Genomic DNA, 23,665 nt, shown 5'->3' with positions numbered 1-23,665 from the left:
ACTGGGTGGCATGTCGAGGAGTTTTCTCCTGGGACTTGGAGGTGAAAGGGAAAAGGGAACACAGTAACTTCTGGATATTATCTTTAGCACCCACACATTGTTTGTTATGTTTGTCCAGGCATCTAGGCGCAGAAATAGATGGCCCCTGACTGCCTCCAGAGACTGAGAGCAGGGCAGCACTTCAGAAGCGCTGAAAGGGCTTATCGGGAAAAGGTTCCCTGAAGTCCTGATTTTGTGGACCCCCTCTGTCCCTGAGGCAGAGCCTACAGTTGAAACCTCCTCCCCCTCTGCCTTTGGAGGAAGTGTCCCTGCACAGATCCTGGAAAGGACCTTGAACTTTTATGAGCCAAGTTTTCTTCCCACCACTCTGATTTCTTGAGAAGGTCCTCTGAGGGATGGAAAACTTGATTGCCATAGCAGACAAGGTCTTTCCTTCTTGCTCGCTGCGGGTAAACATTTCCTTCATAGATGGTCCAAATAAGGTTAAACCGTCAAATGGGACCTTAATAAATGACACCTTGAAGGGTTCTGTGAAATCGCCAAGCCTCATCCAGGCATACCTCCTAATGGCTATGCCTGTGCCGGCTGCTTTTGAGGTGCCTTCTGCAATACACAAGATCAACCTCATTGAAGAATTAGCAAGGGAAGACAGACTCAACAAATGGGGGTAAACCTTACCCCCCCCCCTCTGACAAGGTCTCAGCAAAAGAGTTGGTAATTTATTTAACCAGGTCTCTCTGCAAACGTGTAAAATGTCCCCAAAAAAATCAATGACCTCAGTGCGAAAGTAACTGAGGCATAAATGCACTTTCCATATCTGCCCAACACCAGAGACTCCTTGTTTGGGGGATGGACAGTGGAGCTTTGTTCAGCTAGCTCCTTTTTTGTGGCTGCTGACACAACAATGGCATCAACTGGGAATCGTTTGCTCCAATGTAAGTGGTCAGAAGGGGACTGAGGAACCTAACTGGATGTTTTGGAATCAGTTCAACTGTGTCTGGCTTCTTCCAAGCCTGGCGGGAAACTAAATCTATGAGTTTATCTGCTGAGGGGGTCACCCAGGACATAGCTGTGCCCATCTGGAATACCTCCAGAAACATCAACTTCTCAGAAGAAGGAGGTTGAGAAGACAAGACATCTTTTTGCTTAAGGAGTTCAAGGATGTCTCCTCCCTCATTGAAACAGGTGTCTTCGGTCAAAGACTCCAAAGTCTCCAATGGGGAGTTCAAGTGCCTCCTCTTTCACTTTTTCTTGTGAAGGACCCCCTCTATGTGGTTTTCTCAGGGGAGGTATCAGAAGAAAGGGGAACCCCTTGCAGGGAAACAGACTGCAGGCCTTGCAGGGAATGCTAACCTATGGCAGGATGGATGGGCTCAATGCTTCAGCTCAGACGAAGGTTGGGGAGGATCCTGAATTTGAGGAGACAGTCCTCTAACTCTACAGAAAGCCCTCTCTGTGACCTGGAAGGCAAAAGGATCCAGAGAGAGAGACACCCTCCCCCTCCCTCGAAGCCAAAGCTACTGGTGGAGAAAAACAGAGCCTACCCTGGATCCGAGACCCTAAGACAGAATTGAACTGGAATTGTCAACAGCAGATGTCTCCAGGGGTAGGGACAGATTTGACAAGGTTGGAGCCAAAGCCAGCCCCAGAAGCTGGCACCAAAATCTCGGATCCAAGACCTGCTCTGATCTGACTAAAATGGAGGAGGGCTGGTGAGGGACACTGAAGGATTCAAGAAAAGAAGTTTCCTTGGCTCCGACATCAACTCTCTCAGGGCATCTGGACCATAGGGCTCCAAAACCGTGGCTTGGATCGGAGAGGAAACTGGCACTACAGGTGTAGAAGCTCTCACAGATCGATCCAAGATGGGGCAGAGATGGCAAAACCACCATCTGAATCTGAGCCTTGAGGAAACGCTGCATAATCCTGTCCATATCTGCTTCAGAAAGGCTCTGGGAAGACCTACAGGAAGATGATGAGGGGTGCTTGGATTTAGTTGGGAAATGTAGGATTTGACAAGGAGGAGCCGGAGGAGATGGTCTGCTTAAAGGTACTGGTGTATGTCTCCAAACCTGCAGATCTGAACCTTTAGGATTTGAGGCTGCCCTACTCGGCATGGAGGAAACAGAAATCAAAATCGTATCCGTTTGATCTGGGGGGGGGGGGGGTTCTAGGATCTGAAGAGGGTTTAGTCGGCAGTTGGATCCAGTGAAACCTCTCGGATCCGAAGAAGGTTCAGACTTGCTTGGATCCAAAGTTGTTAGATCCAAAGAACATTTTGTTCTGCTCAGATCTGATAACTTAGCCCTTTTCTCAGGCAGGTCTGCTGAAGCCCTTGGAGCGGCAGAGAGGGCTCACCTTTTGAGTTTCTTTGAAGTGGATGGCTTTGAGGGCATCTGAGCCCTAGAATAAGGTAATAGACCCTTTAGAGTAAGTTTGTTCTATCTGTCGGAGATGGTCCAAGGACTAAAGGCCGCACAGATAACACAGTCAGCATTTAAGTGACTGGGACTCAAGCAATAGATGCACTTCTTGTGGGCATCTGAGTCTGGGATTTTGTGTCCACAAGAAGTGCATCTCTCGAATCCTGTAGGTTTATCAGACAGCTATAGCTATGCACACACACACACACACACACACACACACACACACACACACACACACACACACACACACACACACACACAGATACAGGAACCACAAAACTGGTTCTATCGCCCACACAAAATCAACAAAATAGATGACAAGAAAGAAAGTCTGTTTTTTTTTTAAATAGGAGGGAAAGCAAGAAAGTGCCAATGGCACATACGTGAAAAGAGGTGAAGGGCAGCTCCCTAACGCCTGCAAGAAACTAAGCTAAAGAGGGAGGATAACAAGTACAAACTACCGTAAAAGATAAGTAATAGGGAATAACATTAAAGGGAAATAGAAATTAGCAATTTTAAATACAAAAAAGCACTTATCTGAAGCCAATACTCAGGACCACGTCTGCATGTGACTGGAGGCAAATGAGATCTGAAGGGTTAGAGAATGTATGATGCATTTTGGGAGAGGGAGGAGCTTGAGACTGGGATCATAAGTCTTGGAATTTGGCTGAGTCAGATCAGAGACCCTGGAGTAAGGAAGAATGAAAAGGACATCAGAGACAGCTTTGGCTTAACTAGTGAGCTAGTTTGACTTGGAGTAGCAAAGGCATTGGGTGTACAGTAGGTTGTGAATCATAAGCATGAGAACGCTGCTTGGAGTGCAAATGAGTTGCCCCTTCCTCAGCAAGGAAGCTTGGGGGGGTTCTATTGGAAGGTCTCTAGGGAAAAATAATGCCCCCAGGTGTGTGCATCTATACAGGCCACTGCTAAACCTCATTGCATGGTGCATGGCAATGGGCAAATGTGAGCCTTATAAACAGGTGAATTTAAACAGTTTTTAACACAACTACCAATGGGAAAGCCCCAAACTGATCCTTTCTCCAGCAATCCCCAACTCAGATGGGTCCCGAGATACACACTTCTGCCACAAGGGTGCAGGGAGGCCCTCTTAATGTAATATGGATGGTTTAAGAGCACAGTGATACCAAACAGTCTAGATTCAGCAGGTCTGAATCTAGACTGTGCTATATAAGGCAAGGAAACAAAATATGTGCAGAGTAAAAAGCAGTCACAAACAGCAAAAAACAAAGAAGTAATTCAATTACCTCAACCTGACTAAGGCATCTGACTCAACTCCCCACTCAGGTATTATAAATAAACTCACAAAAGAGGGCATAAATCCCTATGTCACCAAATGGATAGCCAAGTGATTCATGGACAGGACACATGTGATTAAAATGGGTGAATCCAGATCCAGCAGGAGGCCAGGTACTAGTGATGTGCCACAGGCCTCAGTGCTGGGACCCCTCCAGTTCAAAATATACTGCTCTAAAGTCAAGGCCAATATGAAATGCCTCAGGATGATAAAGTTTGCCGATGACTACGAACTAGGGGTAATCTCTGAATCCCCTAATGATGTAGATATCCTTCAGGAGGGTCTGGATTAGACAAATGACTGCTGCAAGAACCATGGTCTAAAACTAAATGTGAAAATTGCATTGTCATACCTTCTGGGAAGTTAAATACCCCTGCAAATTACAACCATCAATAGCACACTGCAAAGAGTAGACTAAGAGGTGAGAAACCTAGGTAGACAGATAAATATTAGCCTGAACTTTGACCACCATGTGCCCACAGTGGTAAGGAAACCTTCTATGTGGCACATCTTATAAGTTAAAGGTAGGGCATCCAGATCCAAGGAAATTACAGTTCAGCTGTAGTCAGCCCTCATTGGACTGACAATCGGGTACAATGCTCTACTTGGCAAGTACTTGACTATGCACTTACAGCAGCTACAATGACCTCAGAGTTCCTCACAAAGAAATACAGGGTATAAACAGCATGTACTATGCATATAGACTAAAAGCTATTCTTTTACTCTGTCTTCTACTGACTATTAAGGAGTGACCTATGCCTGCCCTACAAGGCACTCACAAATCCAGTCCTGATGGATTTGCTACACATACGCAGGTCAAACAGCACGAAGGATCTAAACTTTGTCAGTGACTCAAACAAAACAAGCTGGAGAGACAGTTATGTGTCTCAGAGACTGCCCCTTCTATGGAATGGGCTTCCTATTCACATTAAGCACAGCCCTTTCTGGCCCTCTTCAAATGTAATTTGGAACAATGGATGGGGAATCACGAATTCACACCTAGGGTAGTGCCCATGTCTCTTATGGACAAGGGCAATCGGGAAGATACTCAATGCAAAGGCACAAATCCAAACTATCCTCTTGCCCCTAGGGGCCATATATTGGGTAAAATCAGGTTATATTGGCTAGGCTTGTTAGGGCTCTTAAGCCGTTAGCCTAACAATCTCCTATGAATCTATGAACCTATTTACAAGCTCAATTGTCCATAAATACGAATCTTACAAAACTGAGAGAAAATGCTCGAATCTGGGAAGATGGAACTACACCCCCAACCCTCCTGCTACTTATATATTCCAACTATGAGATCTCACCACAGTGGGGAAAGGAGCAATACCTCAATCCCTGCTGCACTGTTGAACCCCCACAGTCCAGATCCCTCCAAAAATAAATTGTTCAATTTCTTTTTCTAAGTTTGATCTTCTGAAATTTTAGCACTTTGGCTCAATCTTGTGAAATTTGAAAATATGGGCATTCAAGCTTACAAAGGGGAACCAATCATTCATTCACATATGCCTACATATCGCCTTTGTGCACATGTGCATTTTTCAGAGGGAAGCAATGTGCATAAGGAGTAAGCCAGATACTGATTCAGCAAAAGAGATTAAGGGTTCACGTGACTGATTTTAGCAATCTGCCAGCCCTCATGTTGGATCGTGTGCACTGCAAGTGTGTGTGTGTGTGTGTGTGTGTGTGTGTGTGTGTGTGTGTGTGTGTGTGTGTGTATGTGTATGCGCATGCTACAGCAGTTCCCATTCTACTACTGCAAACCAACCATTGACAGCACACCTGTATTACTTCCAAATCAGCTCTATGGCTGTGACTCATCCATTGGGAGACTGCACAGCGTATGCATCCTTTCACTAGCTATGAATCATTTCCTTTGAACATGCATACAACAAATGCACCTCATTTCCCAGCTCTGGAACACCTCCAGGGAGCATATGCAAAATAAATGCACCGCATTCACAAGTCCTGAACTACATCCTGTAAGTATATGCATTAAAGCTATCTCACTCTGCAAATGAGAACTGCTCACTGGAAGATAGTATTACAACTGCAATCCATTCTTCAACTAATGCATCTAATCTTCAGCTGAGAACCATTCACTGGAAGAATGTGAACTAAAGCTACATTCATACACCAGTAAGAAACAGCTCACTTGCAGAAAAATATACTATAACTGCACCTAATTATCTCTCTGTCTCTAGGAGAGCTGGCAACAGTTGCTTAACAATCAACGCCACTGCGATTTTGTCTGGCAGTTAGTGAAGAGGATTAAGGCTCATTTCATTCCTTCTACTTCTGTCAGCTGTGCGACTCTAAGCAAGTCACTTAACTAGACATGCTTCTGAGCTGAGTCTGGAAAAGGTTCATGTGTATCACTGCTCTACCTTAGACTACATATGTAAATAATACTGTATGCCTAGTAACTACCTATAAACCTATGTTCCACCTTCTTATGGCCTAAAAATGGTCTACAAGTGATACAACATGAAGGAAAACAATGAGTCTAACAGAGCATCATTAAACTGGTCTGACTTTTTTTTTTTTAATTTTTTGGTTCCCACTGCAGCCATCTGCCATCATCTATGTCCCACAGCACCCCTCTTAATTGCTACACCTTCCCCGGCACCTGTATGACCTACCCTTCAGGTAGAATTCTCAAATGGGGTAACCTCTAGTGTAAGCAGTTGGAGGAATCACACAAAGTGGAGACCAGGGTGTCCAAGTAAGGTACCACTCTGAAAGCTGCAGAGAACTGTTTTGGAATGCTCTGCCCACTGCATAAAGTACAGTTGTGTACACTTACCATAAATGTAGATCTGATGCAGAAATCCCAAGACTCTGGTATTCGGGCGGACTGAGGGCTACCTGCAGACAGATAACCCAAGTGTGATGACTGCAACAGTGAAACACGAAGAATATTCACAATTCTCATTGTGTATTCCATACCAGATGCCTATGGTCTCCACAAATTACTATTTGCCTTTGGCTGTAAACTCCCTACCAGTACATATGAGCTGGCAAAAACTCTGCTGTACCCTATCCCCCTGGATAACTCCTTAAGAACTGGGTTCTATATTAGACTTACCTGAAGTGTAGTCAGAACTCCATCCCTCTACCCCACAGAGCCATCTGGTTTGAATTTCCTTTTTAGTATAGTTTCCGAGTCAGGTATCACACTTCTTTAAGTATGTGGTATGTGTGTGTGTGTGTGTATCTCTGCATTTGTGCATGAGAGTGAGTGCATATGCATAAAAATATTATGGATTTTGCTACAGACTCTCCAGCCTTTTCAAACCTGCATTACCTACCCCAATCTTCACCTGATGGCATTCAGCTATCCAAACTCATTCTCATATTAGTCACAGCACAACATTGAACAACCAAGTCACCCTTTTATTCTATATAGTATGAAGTTTAGCCATCCACTTCCCCATCTGCATGACAACATTGTCAGTCTTCCATGTTACTGGGTACCTACCTCAGACCTCCATGCCACTTCACCCTCATGCCACTGGGCCACTGCTTTAAACTTTTAGTAGATTAAAGAAACAATTTTGCTCTCAGTACCAAACAGTAACCACCTTAATCTTATATGCCAACAAGAATCCCAAACTGTCCTTTAAACTATTACAACATGATCGATTCCTTACATTTAATACATTTATTTATTTTATTTTATTTGTTTTATTTTACATTTGTTTACCAGGAAAGTCCAACTGGGCTGAGACCCATTTTCAGATGAGGCCTGGGGAGAAAAGCTCCACATAGTAACAATATGTAAAAAAAAATTAAGACATAGTCATGATTTTTATACAATGAAATAAACATGACATAGATATAGTAATTAAAGCACTAATACAATCAATAATAAGACAAAAAGTTTGCACAGTTTGTATCATCTTGCAATATTACAGATAGCCTAGATGTAGTGAGAGATAAACCGTAGGGTAAATATTATAACCATGGTTAGCAGTTGGTTAAACAAATATAAAGTATATGTTTACAATTAGTAATGTTGTTGTGTCTTTTGGCTTTTCCCGGTTAGGGGTCGCCACAGCGGAACTCCGGTCTGCTAATGATTGGCAGTGGATATTTACGTGCCAAGTTGCCAACCCTGATGCACAACCTCAACGAAGGTATGCCCATTCACGCATGTCTCCACACAGAAGACGCTCTAGCTGAGAATCGAACACGACAACATCTTACTGTGAGGCGACAATGCTACCGCAGCACCACCACCGCAGGTATGTTTACAATTAGTAATAAAGAGAAAAATTAGTCTAGGCAAGTTATTTTATAATAATTTTCTGTTCAATAGTAGTAAAGAAGAGAGTAAAGGAGAAGTGAGGCAGCTGCATTTCAAGGTGACTTTAGTTCTCCATCACACAAAGCAGTTGCTTCACTCCTCCATTACACTGGACAAACAACTTAAGCAACTCTGCCATTAGGTAATACTGCATTAACTCTTCCACAATGTAGGACAGCCACCTCAGCTTCCACATCACTAGCCTGTCACTGGATGCTTCCATGACACAGGGTACTAACGTTAGACCTTTACTCCAACTGACAGATACTTCAGCCCAAATGACAATGGCAGGCACCTTAGTCTTTCATATAACCAAAGTCTGGAACACTGGTTTCCTAATATGAACAGGCCTGTCAGCTAAATTCCTTGTTGTGACCTTCAGTCCTAACCTAATGGACTTTCTAAAGAATCTTGAACTCAAAGACCTGAGCTGTTTTTTTTTTTGTTTTGTTTTTTTAAGGCTCTCCATTTCATAAAGTGACTTAGAAGAAATAAAAAACACAGAAAAAAAAACAGACTCAGGTAACTGGATCGACAACATAAATTCTCAACACACAACTTTTTTACATGGTTTGGACTTGAGGCTAATGGAGGTAGGTTCAAGAAAGCTGTCAGCATTTAAGTATGCACAGTTGTACAAAGACATCCAGGTTCACAAACCTAAAGATTTAAAACACACACACACACACACACACACACACACACACACACACACACACACACACACACACACACACAAAACTACACCAAGTGAACACACACTCTGTCTGTCTCTCTCTCTCTCACTCACTTTGCCTTTCTAGCATCCTGAAGAAGTTGCTCTGCCCTCCTCACGTCATCAGCTGTTTGATCTAGTATGGCATCCACATCAGACAAGCTACTGACTCGATCTTTGATTTCCTCTGCCAAGTGATGAATTTGCTCTGGGGAGGCAGGAATACTAAGTTCCAGAACACGGCTGGCGACCATCTCAATGCTATTTGGATCTGCTCCCTCCTCTGTTAAAAAAGATACAGAAACAATGGATTAGCAACTTTCCTTTGGTAAAGTAATGCAGGCTGAAAAGCAGCATATCTAATGATTCAATTGCATCTCAGTCTCTGTGTAAAAATCTATCACTTTTATTATCAACAAAAGATAGAACACTGGAATGCTAAATCTGGCTTATGCTTTTGCTGTTAAATATCTCCACCTACAGCTACAATGTAAGAAGCTTAAATTACCAATTTAACAAGTAATCTTAATTTCAGATCAAAAATAGGAGACTCAGTTCCATATGATGAGCATATTACATCCAAAATTCTGAAACTAAAGTTTCCTATTATATAGTTAAATATAAAAAAAAAGAAGTTATGTACTCACCACAACGTTCCATGTTTGTAGCCCATCTCGCCCTTCATTCTTACACATGGGTTTGGAGCCGATCCTTGGCTCCGACTTGGCTTATTACAAAGCTCAAAGTCTCTTAGTTGGCTTGTAGCTAGGTAGGTATCCCATAGTGCACTACTACAATCCCCAGATCTTGTTTGCTGCTAAACTATAGAAAGACAGAACTAAGGTTATCCAGAAAGAACAACAATAATGAAGGTAAGACTATCCTGTCTCCAGATCCTTCCGGGACGGGGGTAGGTGGGGTGGGTTCGTAAGAATGAAGGGTGAAATGGACTACAAACATGGAATGTTATGGTGAGTACATAACTTCTTTATGTTCTGTAGTCCTATCTCGCCTTCATTCTTACTTATGGGACAGCATCTCTAGCACCTTATTCTTGGGTGGCTCATGGTAAAATACTCCTGAGCACCGTGGAACCAAAGGAGGCTCTGCCCCTTGAGGTCAGGTCCAATTTGCAATGAGTAATAAAGGTATGAGGGGTAGCCCAAGTTGCTGCTGCACAGATACTGTCAATTGGAACTCTGTCTTGGAAGGCAGCAGATGTAGACTGGGATCGTGTAGAATGAGCCTTAATCTTGAACGGTAGAGTTTTTCCATTGGAGGAATAAATGAAGGAAATACAGGTCAAAATCCGATTAGATAGGGTCACTTTAGAGACTGGCAGACCTATTCTAGATTCAGAAAAGGATACGAACGATTGGTCTGACTTTCTGAGTTCCTACGTCCTGTAAAGGTAGAACCGTAACTGCCTGTGAACATCCAGTTCATGAAATTTGTATTCTGCTGCGTTAGAATGATTAAGGAAGAACACAGGTAATTCTATGGTTTGGTTCAAATTAGTGTGGCAGCAAACTTTAGGGATAAAGGAAGGATTTGTACAAAGAGAAACTCTGTCATTGTGGAAAATCAAATAAGGAGGCTTAATAGACAGTGCTTGTAACTCTGATATTCGTCTAGCTGATGTGATGGCTACTAGAAACAGGGTCTTACAAGACAGAAACTTCAACAGGCATGAATGTGCGGGTTCAAAGGGCAGTGAAGTTAGTTTGGACAGAACAAAGTTTAGATCCCGCGGAGATAACGGATCTGGAAAGGGAGGTCTCAGCAAGGTAGCACCTTTTAAGGAAGGTTTTACACAATCTGTGGGACATCAGGTTAGATTCATGTTGACCCAAATGAAAATTAGATATCGTTGCCAGTTGGACCCTAATTGTGGCAGCAGCAGATCCTTGATGGAAAAGTTCACACAAAAATTCTAAAACCATGGGAAAGATCTACATTCCTTTCTTCACCCAGATAGAAAACCTTCTCCATTTGCTAGTGTATAACATCCTAGTTGAAGGTTTATGCGAAGAAGTGAGGATGTGGGTCACAGCAGGTGAAAAATCATGAAGCCTGACTAGGATTGGAATTGGAGCAGCCACGCTGTCAAATAGAGGGTATGGAGGCAGGGGTGAAGTGAGCCTGATACGTGTGTCAAGAAGTCTGGCACTGGGTCCAGAGTCCATGAATCGTCTAGTAGATGAGGCCTGAGAAAGTGGAACCAAATCTGACGAGGCCAGTAAGGAGTGATGAGAATCATTTTGCTTCCCAATAACTTTGCTTTCTGAATCACTATGGATATGAGAGGAAAGGGAGGGAAAGCATAAAGGAATCCCAGGGGCCAATCGTGAACAAGTGCGTCTCTTGGTGGCTTCCCCAGAGGGGGGATAAGGGAAAAGTAGCTGCTACATTTGGAGTTGATTGGACTGGCGAAGAGATCGCAGCAAGGCTGTCACCATTTGCGGAAGATCTGTTCCACTATTTCCTGATTCAGAGACCACTCGTGAGGGATCAAGATTGCCCTGCTGAGCTAGTCGGCTATCACACTGGTTGTCCCCAGGATGTGCGTTTCCACTAGAGAGAATTGGGAAGCAACTGCCCACTTCCAAACATGAAGGACCTCTCAACAAAGGAGGTAAGATCTGGTTCCTCCTTGCTTGTTGAGAGACCATATCACTGATATATTGTCTGACTGGATTGCTATCGTCCCTAGAGGAAGAATGTCGTGAAGTGTTTGCAATGCTAGAAGCACTGCTCTCATCTCTAGGACACTGATATGCAGCTGAACTTCATGATCTTGCCATGTGTCTTGGACAGTCCTGCCTAGACAATGCCCCCCCCCCTATCTGTGAGGTATCCGTGGTCATAGTAGCAATGGGTTGGTGAGGAAGGAACGGAGTGCCTGTTGTCAGTTGGTCGGGTTGAATCCACCAATGAAGGTCCTTTTTGCAAGACTCTGTTATGATGATATGGTGAGCTACAGGCAGTTGTTGAAAAGACCACTGGGAAGATAGAAGCCATTGTGGAATTCATATATGTAATCTGGCTAGAGGGGCTAATGTTATGGTGGAGGCCATGGTCCCTAAGAGTTTCAGCACTGTCTTTTCCTTGACTTTCTGTAGAGGAAGCAAACTGAGAATTTGTTGTCTGATGGTTTGAATTCTTTCTGCAGGTAGACGAGCTAACATGGCGACTATGTCTATTTCTGTGACTATAAAAGTCACAAATTGAGAGGGTGATAAGGCAGACTTTTTTCCAATTTATTGTAATCCCCAGCTGGGAACATAGCTGGATGGTGGAATCTCTGGTTTGTAGGAGTAGATGCCTGGTGGTGGCGGTCAGGAGCCAGTCGCCCAGATACGGAAACACTTGGAATCCTAGACGTCCACGTGAGCTGTCACTACTGCCATACATTTGGTGAACACCCTGGGGGCTGTGGTGAGACCAAAAGACAGAGCACGAAATTGGTAGTGACTGGCTCCCAGCTGGAAGCGTAAGTGACTCCTCGATGCTCTGTCCATTTTTATATGGTAGTACGCAACTTGGAGGTCTATGTCACTATCTGGAACTTGGCTTCTAGGGTGACATCTACCATTAACTCCCCCTCCTCTGCCTCTGAAGGAGGAGTCACCCTGTGCATCCGGGAAACATTTCTGGGATTTCTTGAACTACATCTTACCACCTCTCTGACCCTTGGGATATGGTCTAGAGGGGACAGTAAAACATACTCCCACGGCAGAGACAGTTTTCCCTTCTTGTTCGCACCTGGTGAGTGTATCTTTTACCTTAGGTCCAAACAATGAAGAACTGTCAAAGGGGGCATTGGTAAAGGTAGACTTGAAAGGCTCCACAAAATTACATAAGCGCATCCAGGAGTGTCTCTTAAGGGAAACTCCTGAACCAGCTACCCTGCTCGCTCCGTTGGCTGCATAGGAGATCAGCCTCATGGAGGAGTTCACAATGGAATTTAAGGTGGACAACTGAGCAGACACCTTCTCAGGGACTCCGTCAGTAGATGTACCTTGAAGAGTATCTCCTAACTCCTTGAGGAGATCTCTTTGAAGCTTAGTAAAATGTGTGAGATAGTTCAGCGATCTGAGAGTAAAAGCCGCTGAAGAAAAGATACACTTCCCCTATCTATCCATCATTCGAGACTCCTTATTCGGCGGATGGACAGATGACGTCTCCGCTAGCTTCTTCTTAGTGGCTGGCGCCACCACCATGGCATCTACAGGCACGCCTTGGTCAAAAAATCTTTTTCTTTTGGGGCAGATAGAAATTTATTGAGCCTTCTGGGAACTGGCTCCATTGCATCAGGAGTCTCCCACACCTTCTGAATAACCAGGTCTAAGAGTTCATCGAAAGGTGGAGACACCCAAGAGGCTGAAGGTTGAGACCCGAAAGCCTTCAGGTACACTGACTCCTCATCAGAAGGGGTGACAGTGGGCCAGCCGCCTCTCTGCTTAAGGATCTCTAAGATGTCTACGAAGGAGGCATCATAGAGGATGACTTGGGGGACCCTTCTGATTCCTCGAGGTCAGTGTCTGAAGTAATGGACTCACCCAGGGAGTCTACATGCTTCCTCTTGCATGTCCTCTTCCGAGGGGGCTCCTCAGAAGGGTATTCTGCAGAGGTTTCAAAGACTGGGGGCCACCCAATGGGGGCTCCTGAGGCTGTGGGTTTCTGCTGTCGAGAGAGAGAGTAGGTGCTGAGACAGAGGTCGGTGCTTGAGGGGGGACAGCGTTGGTACCCTTGCGTGGAGCTGATAAGCGAGACAGCACACTCCTCATCGTCTCGAAGCAGATCTCTCCAGCTCCGATACTGAGAAAACGGAGGTAGTCATCGGCTCCAGAGCGACCGGCTCCGAGATGGATGTAGGATCTGAGCTCACCCGAGCTGACACACTGAGAGGGAGACTCGGAACTGAAGAGGTTCGGGTCCAAGTGTCCCCTGTCAGGGCCGACTGGTGAGCTTCAGCTCCTAGACACCACAGACAGCACTGAAGGTGTTGGAGCAGAACTCGGCTCTGAGACAGCCATGAGGAGAGCTGGAACAGAGGGTTCCACAACAAGTGGCACCAAAAACTCTGGCTCCGAAGGCCCGACTCGGCTCGGAGGAGGAACCACAACAGGGAGGATGGACTCAGGTGGCTCCGCAACCGACTGGATCGGAGCCAACAACAATTTGGGCAAAGCAGATGACTTCAGGAGTCTAAGCACTACTCTCTCCACATTTCCTCTGATAAGCTCTTGGAGGATCTGGATGACAGGGTAGGTGATCTGGATCTCTGTAAAATTGGAGATCTTAAGGTTGGGGAGACCGGCAAAGGATGTCTGGACTGGCTCTGATGCAATTTTTCAGTAGTCAGCTCTGAAAGGCTTGGGGCCGACCTTGCAGTGCCAACATCAACAAGCTCGACCAGCTCCGAGGACAATGGGGCCGAGGAGGTAGAAGTCTTGTCAAGTTTTGATTGTTTATGAGGAGGTTCCAATACACTAGTTGGCACCGGAGAATGCCTCTTGGCCGACTTGACCTTCTCTTTTTGGATGAATGTGATTTCGATAAAGAAGAAGAACTCGCTAAGTCTTCCTCGAAGGAAGGTTTGAAGAGACCTTTCACAATTAACTTATTCTTCCGCTCCTGGAGAACTCTGGAGCTAAAGGAATGGAAGAATAAACAAGTTTCCTGCAAATTAATGGCTCCAAGACAATATACATAATTACTATGGCCATCCGTAATTGACATCTTCTGGGAGCACTTTATGCATTTTTTTAAACCCGAAGGTTTGTGGTCTTTAGACATGTTGAACAGCTATACAATAAATGGCTTACCTTTACATGTGCGTATTGCACACGGGCGACCGACAATTGTTCGAAAGACAGTTTGCAAGGTTTGCAAACTTCGAACGGCAGAAGGTTCGAATGTGCAATGAGCGAATGTACAGTGAGATTCGCTCATTGCACATTTGACATTCTGGGGCAGATTGCACTATAGTGGGGAGTTGGAAATGGTTCCTTTCCCCGCTGTAGTGCGATCTCGGATTTAGAATAATAAAGTAGGGGGGGTGTGGGGGGTGCAGGGGGGCTTGCCCCCCTGCATTACACTTTATCTAATTTTGTGTCGATATTTATGTTTGAAACTCAGCGAATCGGCTGTTCGATTTGCTGCTTTTTGAACATTAACAACTGCCGCTGTTTCCAGTTTCGTTTTTTCGATGCGAATATATGAATACTCGCACAAGTGTGATTCAAGATTATAAAGATAAACCTAATAAACAGGTACACAACAAGCACAACGAGGACTAGGTCCTCTAACTTAAACGGGCCTAGCCCTAAGAAGCACACACACACACACACACACACACACACACACACACACACAAAGTGAGAGTAAAGAGGACTAGGTCCTCTAACTTAAATGGGCCGAGTCCTGAGGAAAAGGAAAAATACCAGAGGACTAGGTCCTCTAACTTAAACGGACCTAGCTAGATAAGCTAAGTCATAGGAAGGCCAGAATATTAGTAGCAGGCAAAGAATCAAGTAAACAACACTGCACGCAAGTTTTAAATTTCTAGAAATTAGAAAACAAAGGCCCTAATATAAACGCGGGCCCGCAGAGAAAAAACTTCAACAAGACTAGCAAAAAACACTGCACACAATATACATATATATGATAAGCATGAAAACGAGGTCCTAACTAAAAGCGGACCTATGAAATATCACGGTTAATACACAAATAGCACACAGGATACCAAACGAGAACAAGTGCCAACGGCCAACAAGTTCTCAACAACTAACTAATTTAAAAAGCAAAAAACACTTAAACACTTTTAAACACTTCTATCACTACTAAACACTATCTAATAATAAGATAACTAGCTATATAATCAGGAAAGTGATACTAAAGAGAAAAAAAATTGAACTTGGTCATGGCCAAGCAAAGAAGCACTTCTGAACTAGTAGACACAGCAAACGAGATCTGGGGATTGTACTAGGGCACTATGGGATACCTAACTAGCCACGAACCAACTAAGAGACTTTGAGCTTTGTAATAGGCCAAGTCGGAGCCGAGGATCGGCTTCGAACCCATATGTGAGAATGAAGGTGAGATAGGACTACAGAACATCAACATATAAGCTCAACAGACTACTAACTGCTAATACACAGTGCTCCACTGCAAACAAAAAGTTCTGATAACAAAATTAGATTGCACTCGTATAATTACCACCTTCTGTTGATTACAAAAAAAAATGATACTGTAGACAGCTATTAATTCAGTTTGTAGGTTTGTGAGCCTTGCAGACAACAGACTTAAGTCTGCTAAAGTAGTTAGGAAAACCTTCTATATCACCCACCTGATCATGAAGGGATTCACATCTAGATCAAGGGAGGTCATCGTCCCCCTGTACTCATCACTTATTAGACCTATGATTGAGTACAATGCCCTGCTCGAATGTATCTGACCAGACACCTGCTGCAGCTTGAAAGGCCCCAAAAGTTCCTCACCAAAAGGATAAAGGGTCTCAAAAATATGTCTTATGCTGCCCGACTGAAAGAACTCCAGCTCTATTCAGTCTCATACCGCTTGCTCAGAGGTGACCTGTGCCTGACATATAAGGCCATGTCAAACCCAGATTTGATGAATATGCTTCACCTCAAAAAATCTAGATCCCTCAGAACCACAAGGGCGGGAGACTTAAACCTTGACACGGTTATAAATAGAACGTGCTGGAGGGACAGATTCATCACCCAGAGACTCCCTATGCTGTGGAACAAAATCCCGGTACATGTGAGGCAGAGCACCTCTCTGGCCTTGTTCAAGAGGAATCTTGACCAATGGATGGGAGATTGCAGATATACCCCAGGGATTACTTCAGTGTCACTGCTTGACAGAGGCACAGCAAAATGATAGGCATAGTTTTTATTCAAACTAAAGGGGTGGCGAAAGCCACATAACTATGGGCTAGGCTTATAAATGCCCTTGGGCAGATAGCCTAGTATGAACCTATGAACCTATGAACTTCATTATTCTCATTAAATAGCACAAACACTCTTTCAGTTACAGAAAGAGTACCTCTGCTGTCTGCTACAATCAACAAATTACTAAGCCCAAACATCTTCCCTTTCAGGCATATAAGGTCACTGCCTCTTTGCAAAACTACCTATCCATATCTCAAACATCAAGGTCACACACATTTATAAGATTCTGCATTCTAACAATTATTGGAAGAGAATTTTCAAAACTGGCCCTAGCAACACAGAAGCCCCTCTGTCCCCTCCTGATATCAGAAAACATCCGCCCTTTTTTGATTTAGGGCAGTCCTATACAACCACTTATCTCAAGTCATGCTATGCTATGCATCTGCTACCAAAGCACCTTTTTTTCTTTCTATTACATATGCAAAGGACCCTTCAGATAACTAATCAATAGCTGATAGAACAGTCTTACTTTTTAGTAACAATATATGGCATACTTTCCATCTGCCTCTTTACACTCACATTTTCCCTCAAACCAAATAACTTCTTAGACACACAGTCTCTCCTGACTGAACAGAGCAACTTCCCAGTTCAGTTTCTTACATCAAAATTTGCACTCTTTCCTATACCCATTAAATGCCTCATACAATTCCTGTATCTCTTTCCTGCTTTTTCATCTCCATATTTATTACATTGCATTTCTGCAGTACATTTATGCTGCTAAACATCTGACCAATCCTCCTATAATGTCATGTAAACTTTCATATTTTTACAGCTTCCTGTGTATCAACTCTGTTGCATAAATTTGCATCATCAGCATAAAAATCATATACCATAGATAATATCAAAAACCATTTCTGGCATACCACTCAAGTGGTCCTGATTTTCCTATTTTTGTCCCGTCTCTCATAAAATTCTTGATTTTCTGATGAAATATTGAGGATTACATTAAATCAATAATGACAGACATTAGAATTTCATTGTTATTGTTCAGAAACTTTACAATAATGCAAAAAAAAAAGAAGTTATGTACTCACTATAATGTTCCATGTTTGTAGTCCTTCTCACCCTTCATTCTTACATATGGGATCATAGGCGATCCTCGGCTCTGACTCGGCCTATTTACAAGCTGGAAGTCTTCTAGTTGGCTCGTGACTAGGTAGGTATCCCATGGTGCACCAATACAATCCCGAGATCTTGTTTGCTGCTAACTAGGAGAGATAACAACAAGTATACCAAAGAAGCCAATACTAAAAGGTCTCCATAAAAAAAGGATAATAATGTTTTTCTGTCTCAAGGTACTTCCAGGCTGGGGGTAGGTGAGTGGGCTCATAAGAATGAAGGGTGAAATGGACTACAAACATGGAACGTTATGGTGAGTACATAACTTCTTTATGTTCTGTAGTCCTATCTCATCTTCATTCTTACAGATGGGACAGCATCCCTAGCGCCTTATTCTTGGGTGGCTCAAGGAAAAATTCTCCTGAGTACCATGGAACCAAATGAAGCTCTACCCTGGAGGTTAAATCCAATTTGTAATGAGTAATAAAAGTGTGAGGGGTAGCCCACGTAGCTGCTGCATAAATATTATCAAGTGGAACCCTGGCTTGAAAGGCTGCAGAGGTAGACTGAGATCTGGTAGAATGAGCCTTGATTTTAAAGGGTAAAGGTCTACCTACAGAATTGTAAACATAAGCTATACAGCTAGAAATCCAATTAGAGAGTGTCACTTTGGAAACTGGTAAACCTGACCTGGATTCAGACAAGGAAATGAATAATTGATCTGATTTCCTGACTTTCTTAGTCCGGTGCAAATAAAAACATAATTGTCTATGGACATCCAGCTGGTGAAACCTGTATTCAGCTGTGTTGGCATGATTTGGAAAGAACACCAGAAGCTCTATGGATTAATTCAAAGTGGCATGGGAACAGATCTTGGGGACAAAGGAGGGATTAGTACGAAGGGACACCCTGTCCTTGTGAAAAATCAGATAAGGGGGTTTTACAGACAATGCTTGCAACTCTGACCGGTCTGGCCGACGTGATAGTCACCAGAAACAAAGTCTTCCAAGACAAGAATTTCAAAGAAGATGAATGAGAAGGCCCAAAGGGCGGAGAAGTCAATTTGGATAACACAAAATTTAAATCCCATGAGGCAACAGGTTCTTGAAAGGGGTGTCTTAACAAAGTGGCACCTTTAAGGACGGTTTTGCACAGCTTATGTGACATCAGATTAGAATCCTGAAAACCTAGATGAAAATTTGAAATCGTTGCCAACTGAACTCTGATAGTGGCAGCCACAGATCCCTGGTGAAAAAGCTCAGACAGGAATTCCAAAACCACTGGTATGGAGGCAGTGTAAGGGTCAACATTCATTTTCTCCGCCCAGACAAACTTCTCTATTTACTGGAATATAGTCTCCTAGTGGAAGGTTTATGAGAAGATGTAAGGATATGAGTCACGGAGGGTGAAAAGTCGTGAAGCCTGACTAGGGATGGAACTGGAGCAGCCATGCTGTCAAATTGAGGGTGTGTAAGGAGGGATGAAGCGAACCTGACATGTGAGTCAAAAGGTCTGGAGCTGGGTCCAGGATCCAAGGATCGTCCAGGAGAAGTGGCCTGAGGAAGGGGAACCAAACGTGATGAGGTCAGTAAGGAGCAATAAGGAAAAGTTTTCTTCCCAGCCATTTCGCTTTCTGAATAACCTTGGGAATGAGAGGAAAGTGAGGAAAAGCTTACAGGAGACCCAGGGGCCAATCGTTAACAAGTGCGTCTCTCAGTGACTCCCCCGGAGGGGGGATGAGGGTGAAGAAGCTGCTGCATCTGGCATTGATTGGACTGGCAAAGAGATTACAGAAAGGCTGTCCCAATCAGTGGAAAATATGTTCCGCTTTTTCCTGTTTCAGAGACCACTCATGAGGCATAAGGATTGCCCTGCTGAGCTTGTCGGCTATCACGTTGGTTGTCCCTGGAATGTGCATTGCCACCAGAAAGCCCTGGGAAGTTATCGCCCATTTCCAAACTTGCATGGCCTCTCGACAGAATGGGTAAGATCTGGTTCCACCCTGTTTGTTGATATATCATACTACCGACATGTTGTCAGACTGTATTGCAATAGTCCCCAGAGGCAGAAGGTCATGGAGTGCTTGCAACACCAGGAGCACCGCCCTCATCTCTAGAACATTGATATGCAGGTGAGCCTCATGATCTTGCCATGTGCCTCGGACAGTCCTGCCAAGATAATGCCCCCCTACCCTATCTGTGAGACATCCGTGGTCACAGTGGCAACGGGTTGGTGAGGAACAAATGAGGTGCCCGTGGTTAACTGATTGGGCAGTGTCCACCAAAGAAGGTCCTTCTTGCAAGATTTTGCCAGCAGAATGTGATGAGATAATGGGGGGTGCTGAAAAGACAATTGGGATGGCAGGAGCCACTGAAGAATTATCATGTGTAGCCTGGCTAGTGGCACTAGTAATATGGTAGAAGCCATGGTCCCTAGAAACTGCAGAATAGTCTTGGCTTTGACCTATCATAAGGGGAGAAGACGCTGAATTTGAAAAACCAGATTCTGTGCCCTTGTGGCAGGAAGATGAGCCAACATGTCTACCGTGTCTATCTCTGCGCCTCAAACCCACCTCCATAGGTAAAGCAACAAGGACCTCCGAAGCTGAAACGCAAACACCAATCACAACCAAAGTATCATATAGCTCACAACACCAGTGTGCCACCCAATAGCCCCTAACGCAAGACAACATAGGATCATAGGATCATAGGAAGTTACTAGGCTATTGACCCTGAAGCCTTTATAAGCCTAGCCAAGAGTTTGGCCCATGTTTAGACAAGTCAGACCCCAAAGCCCCTGCCCATCAGGGACAGAGGTGGAATCTCAGGAGTGTATTTTCTGTTTTCCAACAAGTTATCCAGGTTGTGCTTAAAAAGGGATAATGATATACAGTCTGCACTACACAGCTGACAGGATTAAAACTCAGGTCTTCAGCATTCTGCAACAGAACTTTCATTAACTAAGTGGCTATAGCACAAAAAATATGGCTGACAAAGACCAAAAAGAAATGACTGAACTGAGTGGTCAGGATACTCACCAGCACCTATTATTATTTTTTTTTTTACTGTGCTCAGCTCATCTTAAAAGATAACACAGATCAACAACCATCTGGATAACTGTTCTCCAGAAGACTGCATGTTGTAAGGGAAGATGCTAAATTTTCATCTTTCCACAGCTAGTGGGATATGGTAACATAAAATGTGCAGCAGTGCGAGTGTGGCTATGCAGAGTCATGCTCTGTGTATTACATTAGCAGTCATGTATAGCGATTTAAAGAACACCAGGCCAACATCATAAAGAAAAACCTACAGCAGCACCATGTTTTATGGAAATCCAAGACTAGCTGTTTGAAGAACGAAGGCCTGAGCTCATGCAATTCTTTAAATGTAAACAACAAAAGCTAAGGTGATTTACTCTACAAAAGACACCTTATCAAGATTCTGGATTTTAAAAACAAAATTCATCTCCCTGACTGATTTTGTATCAGAGCTTTACCTAATCAATGATACTTCACCCTTTAAATGGCTACAGATTGTATCTATATGGGACAGAATGCCAACACCATCAACCATATGAACAGGTGTAACACCAGGTTGCCGGAAAGCTACATCTTACTATACAAATACATAAATGTGACTTTTAAATAACTCAACTGACTGAACAAGCAAATCTTCTTCTTCTTTTGGCTTTTCCCGGTTAGGGGTCACCACAGCGGACCACCCGTCCGCCAATGATTAGCAGCAGAGTCCTACGGTGTCGAGTCGCCAGCCCGATGCCCAACCTTCCACAGAAGGCACACACAGACATGCACTCACCCCTAGGGCCAATTTAGAGTTTCCAGTCCACCTACAGCATGTCTTTGAGATGTGGGAGGAAACTGACTGACAAGCAAATAAATAAATACTATTTTCTGATTCACCAAATTCTGGAACAGGACTAATGAGAAAGAGGCAAACTGAATTTGGGAATCCATTCTATTCTGGTTCATAGGTTCATAGATTAGTACTAGGCTAACTGCCCTTGCGAGACATTTTAAGCCTAGCCAATTATGCCCTGTGAAATTCAAACCCTGTACCTTGTGTTTGTAAGGCAAACACCTTAACCATTAGGCCACCCTCCCAACCCCAACACTGACAGATGCATACTGTGGAGAAGACTTGTACAAACACCTAACACTTTAGTCATAGGTGACTCTATAGTAAAGCACACTGATGTCCCACTCACCATGATGAACAGGGAGAAAATTACAGTCAGCTGCCTGTCGGGTGCCAGGATATGCCACATAATGCATGCACTCAAGTCACTTCACAACAAGTACAAATATGACTCTGTCACTGTCCATGTTGGAGTGAATGACTTGAGACGTTACCTCCCTGGACTACATGAATAGAGACATGGAAGAGCTCTCAGAACATGTGGCCCAGGCAGGTATGACCCCAGCCCTGAGTAGCATCCTGCCTTCCCCCAGAATGATACCACAGTATAAGCACAAAATGACTGACTTCAACAACTGGCTAAACTTCTGGTGTCATTCAAAGAGGATCCAGTATTTGTCTGCTGGGACAACATGATCGACATACCACGATACTTTGCCAGAGATGGTCTGCACCTGTCGCCCATGGGATTCAGGTTACTGGCTAAGGCTCTCGCCACCCCTATAGTGCCTTTTTTAAGCAAAGTTCAAAGGACAAAACCACCACTGTAACAAGTACAAGCATGCAAGCATGGGGATCACGTCAGTTGCCCTGCTAGACAGGGGTCCAGGGAAGTAAATATTGTGGGAAGAAATAGCCAGGGAATTGTTATGGCTAGGCTTGTATAGGCCCTAGGGCGGATAGCCTAGTACCAACCTATGAACTATTTCTGGAGATGTTCCTGCAGATTGATTATAGATAACTGTTTTATCTCATCTTTTGTTGAGCCTCATCTACCTCTAACCTTGGCATACTTAAGTATTCCACAAATATTTCCATTTGAGCTTTTCCTTGACTTCCACATGCCCCTGCTTTATACAAATTTTCATACAATTTCTGACTAATACCTCCATAGGATTTTTGTTTATTTTTCTTGTTATATGCTCCTTAAGTTTAGCAACAACCCTTTCTATTTTCTGTTGCCTAAGTAGTTCTAAATGTTTTTGTGCTCTGGAATTATTATAAAAAAAAGATTGTTTAATGGTAATCTTTCTAAACTCATTCATATCATCCAGATACTCCCTCATTTCCACCTTAGCACTCTGCATTTAAACCTTTTCTTGTTCTGTAAGATCCCCCTAATTTTACAATACTTAACCTTTTCAGCCCTTCTAAGAAATTCTTGTTCCTTCTTAACCATCTGTCCATTTCTTTTATTTCCACCCTATTTTTAAACTTCACTTTCATTTTATCCCACTCACTAGCTGAAACTTCTGAAAAAATTTCTACCATCCCTAATAACTCCCAAATAATTTCCACTACTCATAGATTCATAGGTTGGTACTAGGCTATCGGCCCTAGGGCCTATACAAGCCTAGTCATAACAATTCCCTAGATATTTCTTCCCACAATATTTACTTCCCTGGACCCCTGTTTAGCAGGGCAACTGATGTGATCCCCGGGGTGAATTTCCTATCTCCCATCCAATCTTCAAGGTTCCTTTTGAAGAGGGCCAAGGAGGCGCTCTGCTTGACATGTATGGGCAGTCTATTCCAGAGTATGGGGAGTCTCTGGGTCAAGAACCTATCCCTCCAACATGTTTTGTTCATTGTGATGACAAGGTTTAGATCCCTGGAGCGTGTGGCTCTGTGGGATTGGGATTTCTTTAAGTGGAGCATGTCCAACAGCTCAGGGTTTGACATGGCCTTGTATGTTAAGCAGAGAT

General features: G+C 43.7%; 1 protein-coding gene across 1 annotated transcript in view; it reads right to left on the bottom strand.

Annotated features, from left to right (window-relative positions):
• LAMB2 (laminin subunit beta 2) overlaps positions 1-23,665 on the bottom strand; it is a 3,750,789-nt gene that overhangs the window by 217,987 nt on the left and 3,509,137 nt on the right. The window contains exon 29 of the mRNA XM_044078730.1: positions 8,844-9,051. Coding sequence (XP_043934665.1) covers positions 8,844-9,051 — 208 coding nt within the window. The remainder of the gene's footprint in view (positions 1-8,843; positions 9,052-23,665) is intronic.

This window comes from Protopterus annectens, chromosome 7.part1 (genome assembly GCF_019279795.1).
Source record: "Protopterus annectens isolate FY-2018-M chromosome 7.part1, PAN1.0, whole genome shotgun sequence".
NCBI lineage: Eukaryota > Metazoa > Chordata > Ceratodontiformes > Protopteridae > Protopterus > Protopterus annectens.
Note: the sequence above shows the minus strand (reverse complement) of the source record. Positions and strands in the feature narration are given on the sequence as shown.